Source organism: Trichechus manatus, unplaced genomic scaffold, assembly GCF_000243295.1.
Source record: "Trichechus manatus latirostris isolate Lorelei unplaced genomic scaffold, TriManLat1.0 scaffold00136, whole genome shotgun sequence".
NCBI lineage: Eukaryota > Metazoa > Chordata > Mammalia > Sirenia > Trichechidae > Trichechus > Trichechus manatus.
Genome location: NW_004444072.1, coordinates 5717305 through 5723822, shown reverse-complemented (window position 1 = coordinate 5723822; position 6518 = coordinate 5717305). Strand labels below are relative to the sequence as shown.

The window sequence follows — 6518 nt, the reverse complement described above, 5'->3', positions numbered from 1 at the left end:
CAATGCTGCCATGAACATAGGTGTGCATATGTCTATTCGAGTGACGACTCTTATTTCTCTAGGATATATTCCTAGGAGTGGGATTGCTGGATCGCTACTTGCTAAAATTTATTTGTAACCCTAAAATTAGTCCTTGTGGCACTTTCATGGTCATTTGCAGACATGCACAAAGTGGTGGAAAATTTGAGTTGCCCAACGTGCATGTTCCAGTCAAAGTGATGCTCTTTCTTGTTTCAGCTCTCTAATGTAAACAAGTATCCATTTTGTGGTGTATTTAGTCCTCCATTTTTTGCATTTTTGTTGATTTTGCTGTTCAAAGTGACCCTCAAGCATAGTGCTGAAGTGCTATATATAGTGTTCCTAAGTGCAAGAAGATTGTGATGTGCCTTATAGAAAAAAAAACACGTGTCAGATAAGCTTCATTCAGGCGTTATACTGCTGTTAGCCATCAGTTCATGAATCAGCAAAATATATTAAATAAGGTGTCTTTAAACATAAACACATGTAACAATGTTAAATACTGATTGGTTGATAAAAATGTTGTGACCAGAGGCTAGCAGGAACTTAACCCTGTAGTTCCCCTAGAAAAAATGGCTCAGTATTTGCTAATTCAGTGTTTGTGGCATCCTTAAGGAATGTAACAACCATGAATAATGAGAATTCACTGTATACACGATACGAATATCTTTGTCTATGTTGTACATAATTCCTTTTAATGAGGCCTCCCCATAGACTACTTCTGTCTCCCAGTTCCCGTTTTCTTTCTGTCCCATGAACTCACACTAGATCCAGAGAGCAGGCGTGACTTGAGTACTTCTCTATTATTAGCAGTTCCTTAATTGGTGCCCACCTCAAGCTCCCTTTCCTTTTCTCCTTCTGAGTTTTAAGTGACTCCTTTCATCTCATCCTCACCTTTAAAGTAACGATAATAATCACATTTTTAATGAGAAAATAGAGGCTCACAAAAGTATTATATAAGACTACATATAACCAAACCAAAAAAAAAAAACCAAACCAAACCTGCTACCATCAATTTGATTCCTACTCATAGTGAACCTATAGGACAGGGTAGAACTGCCCCACAGGGTTTCCAAGAAGCAGCTAGTGGATTCGAACTGCCAACCTTTTGGTGAGCAGCTGTAGCTCTTAACCACTGCACCACCAGGTCTCCACATATAACCAGGGAGACAGAACTCAAGTCCTTTTGACTCCAAATTTCATTACTTCAACTAAACATCAGCTGTCTGCTGTTTTTAGGGTGTATCTTCATTTCTATATGACCTTTTCTTTCTTCAACCATGACTGATGCTTTATTTGAAGACCTCATTTCCTTTTCTTGTCTAGACATAATTGTTTCTAGAGATGTACTTGTTTAATAAGTTGCTCTAAAAATTATTTCCAACCTCCTTATCCTTTTCCCCCCCAATCATAATTTAAGTCCAGCATCTCCTTTATTTGATCCTGATAAGAAATCATATTCTTAAATAACACTGATCTTTTACATAACCACACACCTTTTTTTTTTTTTTTTTGGTGGTGGTGGTGGACTTACACATACAAACCTGGCTCTGAGGACACATTCAACTAACATTTCACGAATATTTGAGACCCGTGTGCAAAGTATTGTTAGGCTCCAGGGGTACAATGGTGAATGTTTTCATGATCGTACATCTTGCAAAACAAATCTTTCGAACATCCAATGAAAACCAGTCCATCAGAAAACTCTTCAGCTAACCATCAGTAGGAGTCATACACGTGGTGCTCACGCATGTAACTAAATTCTGCCTGTTTTGCAAAAATTAAGAGTCCTAAAGAAAACCTGGATATACACTGTTTCTCTAACATCATCTACATACTAATGCACTTCTATTATACTCCCATTTTAGGCATACTTGAGCCCTGGTGGCACAGGAGTTAAGCAATTGGCTAACCAAAAGGTCGGTGGTTTGAATCCACCATCCACTCTGCAGAAGAAAGATGTAGCAGCCTGCTTCCATAAAGATTACAGCCGTGGAAACCCTATGGGGCAGTTCTATTCTGTCCTATAGGGTCACTGTATGTCTGAATTCACTTGATGGCAATGGGTTGGGTTGGGTTTGGTAAGCATGTTTGAATTACCTGATTGTTTATCTTCCTTTTGAATTGCTCCTTTTTCTTTCCTCAATAACTATTTCCTCCTAAATTATTGATTCCCAACCTCTAAAGCCTGTAGTTCTACTTCATAAAGATTTTCTTACAACTCTTTAGAATGAGTCTAAAATTAAACACTTCTCATCTCCCTTCAATTTCTTCTGGACAGCCTCTCTTCCCATTTTTCCCTTCATGGAACACAAAGGAAGGAAAACTTTATTAAGTGTCTACCTATGCTAACTTTACCTTTTTGAATCTTCACAATAACCTTGATAAGAGTAACACTGCAGGTGAAGAAATGCTACTCAGGGAAATAAAGTGATTTAATGAAAGCCACACAGACACCAAGCTGGGATTGAAGTCCACATGTGTCACGCTCCCAAGTTTTTCCACATCCCCTATCTCTTCTAAAACAAGTCGTCTTTCTTACCCTAGGGCACTCTTGTGCATCCTTAGCATGTTTCTTTTTTCTTACACTGCATAGATTTCCCTTCCTCTTTTCTCCAGATATTCTTTAACTCTCACTTAAACTTTTCCCATTCTCTTCAACAGTTAAGCGACCTTCCTGGTTTTAAGAAAACTCTTTTCTTTTTCACGAAAGTTGGCAGTTAACTCTAATTGCAGAAGGCAGTTACACTGCTACTCTGCATAAGAAACACTGCCTATTCATACCATTTAAACAAAAGGCTTGCACAGAACCTCAAGGCAGCTTTTTAATCCCTATGTATGACTACTGTCCCTAACCATGCTAATCTTCCAGTAACCCTATTCCTTTTTTGTTGCTAGCATTTTCTGAAGAGTACATTCTCGCCAATTAACTGCAGCTCATAATTTTACTTCTGGGAATTTGAATTTTCATTTATGCTCAAATTCATTCATATTTTTGTGTAAGGGTCTTCATCACAGTTTACTGCTTGGTTAGCTGTTCTCATTTCATCCAAACAGAGGTGACAGGAACCTTTCTGTAAAGCTATTCTGTTCTCCCTCATAAAACTGTCAAAGATTTGCTCCTCTCTTTTCCTTCAGTCCTCTAAACTACATGGACTTTACAGTGATATTTTTTAATCTTCCTCCAATATTCCATCTCCCTTGGTACCTACAATCATCCTATTGTACCTTTCAACTTAATGAAGTCATTTACCTTCAGCAACCCCATTTGCAACAACCCCATTTTTAGCAACCCCAACATCAGGAAGTAAAACTACTGACTCTGGACATCCATTTTTTTTTTAATGCCTGCTATCATTAGAAGTACTCTTCCAGGGCCTGAATCTTATTTATCCTCTAAACTTCCAGGGTTATATGCATAAATGTAGCTACTTCTCCACTTTCTCTTCCCCCCATGGACCATTCATTCACACAGGTAAAGATATGAACCATTCAGGTGGCCATCTCTCCATTTTTAAAAAGATAAATAAGCAGTATGAAATAACTCCTTAAAGTCAGACAACAAGCCGGTGGTACAGCAAGAACTCAACAGGGATTTAATGTCCCTTCCACTAAGAAATTTTATTGAACCCAAGCGTGCTTGTAAGTAGTAAGATGAACCAAAATAACTTTTCTACTCTCTAGTGTGTAAGGCTACATTTACCAAGTTCTTTGCAGAGAAAACTACATCAAAATACCAGTTTACCATCTTTCCATTATAACTTCATAACTGTATTAAATTCTTTTCAAATCACACAGCAGGGAACAATGCTTTCTTTGCACTGAATGGACTTTGGCTTTCCACATGCAAATGTTTAGGAAGTCAATGGATTTGATTATTCTCTGAGCCAAATTACGTCCCCCATGTCTTCAGAGCTATGGGTGCACTATTCATATGCATAGATCCACAAAGAAATTTTCTAATTTAAAAGAGGTTTTGCATCATATGTTCTCTTAGAACAATTCACAATTTACCTAGTAGGCATGTTGCATTCCTTGCAGCTTTGCTAATACCGTAATAATCTGCAACCCAGCAAAAGTCAAGAATATTTTACAGCAGAATAGACAAATCAGTACAAAATATTAGCAGAAGAAGTCATGTAGTTTTTAGGACTACCATCAGGTTCCCCAAACGTCCCCCCCAGCCAATACATCATCGTTTGGTCACAACCTAGTAACCCAGATTTAATAATTCCCATTATGGATGTGAGCTAATAAGCTCCTCTAACACTGGCCATTACCAATGCTTTATCAATTTACGCTCTTTCTGTACAATCACAGTAGGTGTGCGGACCTCAGCCTTTCTAAGCCTCAACTCCTTTACCTAAAAAATTGAGCGATTTTAATTGAGTCTTTGCAGCAACAAAATTCTCACTTTAGGTACAGCACCATGTTTGAAACCAGAATATTCTAAATATCTAAAGTAAGTTTTACATACTATTCCAGGAATTTTAATTCTCAAAGAAATTATAATATCCAAACATCACTAACTCCATCTTAGGTTTAAGTTAGATACCCTTTTACAAAAGACAAATGATTCTATATTAAGAAAAACTACTCACTGAGATTGAATATACAATTATATTCCTAAAAACTTGGGGAAAATGTTTCCTAACAAACTGAAGAAATTCTGTGAAACTTTTTTCAATAACCCAAAGATAGTTTCAGTAATACAATCACCTCTCAATCTGTTAAAAGCATTAGATTTTCTTTAAAAATTTCAATGGAGTACATACACACACCACAGGCTCATCTGAACCAAGAACTGCAACCAAATTTTTAAGATTTCAGTTTTCAACCAAAGGGTTTAATTTCATGTTGGCTAGCTATTACTCATTTAATACATAAATAATACATACTATTTTTTCTTCAATAATTAATTCAAATGAAGGCTGACTTAATTTTTTTTTAATCACACATTACAGGAACCTAATAGCTGACATTAACAGTAAAATTCTAATTTTTCATCACTCATGACCTAAATATGTTCAGATTTTAATTTTTACCAGCTCTAAAATTGTCAAACTCCATTTTTAAATATCTGAGTTCGTTTTTAATTGCAGAAGCATTTGTTCAAACATTTGTAGGTATCTGCTGTGTAGAATATATGTTGGTTATAAAAGTTTAACATCTTGACTATCCAAAACAGATAATATTTTGAAGCTGTTTCATACAAGAAATTGACTTCAATTTTTCACTTTTTGTAGTTTAACTTAATACTAAATGCAGTATTTTAAACACTGGTGCTTAAAAATAAGGGAGAAACTCACCTCTCAGTTTGAAATCTGAATTACTGTATATCATCCTAATATGAATCACATATTTAAAAAATACCTTTAAGTGACCTGTTTTCTGATTATACACTGAAAAACGGAATTAGTAAAATTATTAGTATTCTTTGATACAACTGGTCATTAAATCTTTAGGATCAAATTTTCATTTTAAAAATAATCCTTTAGGTAATGTGCAAGCAGTCTTATGCAGAAATGGTAAAGGTTTTTGCCTAACCAAAGAACATACTACGCAAAATGCAATGGAAAGAAGAAGAGTACTTCATAATGGAGCAGTAATTAATTCAAATGAACCAAATGGGCTCCTAGAAGGGCAAACAAAAACCACACGAGGACTTGGATTTCACGGAAATCTCAAACTGAAAAAACTCATTATTCCAGCACCTCAAACTATCTCAGTCCCTATAGATGACTTATGTCAATTCCTTGTACTAGCTACTAATGGACTTTGGGAAGTTCTGGATAAAAATGAAGTTATCGCACTGGCAATGACAATGTTTCACACATATAAAGAAAAATACTTCATTATAGAAAACAAATCTTCACCATCCAAACTCAGTGAACCAAGTACTACAAAACCAGAAAGTAATATCCACGTATTGTATCAGTATAAACCTTTATCTAAAGAACAAGTGCCAACTATAAATTCAAAAGAAAATTTGTGCGGTTCAAAATATTCTCAACAGTCCATCTGTGACCTTGAAAATTTAGAAACATTTCCACCAAAACTGACTATTCACCAGTGTTACAGTACAGAAAAAACTGATAGACAAGTCAGTGTAGATGGTGTGCCAAGAGATCCGAATGAGAAGGAAAAGGAAGCACGCACTAACAGCTTCTATGAAGATGCGGCTAAGTACGTTAGCCAGGAACTTGTAAATGCTGCTTTAACAGCTGGCTCCAGAGACAACATTACAGTTGTGGTAATACTTCTCAGTGGAAGTGAATATCAGTTTCTGATATAAAAAGATAATGTTCTGATTTTCCAGAATACAAAGACATTTAACACCATAAAGGCAACTCTCCAACGAACCAGACATTAGAATACATCGATATTATGTAAGTCATTTTTAAGAGCATAGTAAAGAAAAAAGATTTTAAGTTACATAATACCATTTACACATGTTCATTGTTTCCTGCCAAGAAAGAGAAAAGAAACAATACTTGCTG

The 6518-nt window shown here is 35.8% G+C and overlaps 1 protein-coding gene across 1 annotated transcript in view; it reads left to right on the top strand.

Annotated features, from left to right (window-relative positions):
- PP2D1 (protein phosphatase 2C like domain containing 1) overlaps positions 1 to 6472 on the top strand; it is a 37203-nt gene extending 30731 nt beyond the window's left edge. Inside the window, exon 3 of the mRNA XM_012558094.2 lies at positions 5517 to 6472. Coding sequence (XP_012413548.2) covers positions 5517 to 6313 — 797 coding nt within the window. The 3' untranslated portion in view covers positions 6314 to 6472. The remainder of the gene's footprint in view (positions 1 to 5516) is intronic.
- The last annotated feature ends 46 nt before the right edge of the window (positions 6473 to 6518 follow it).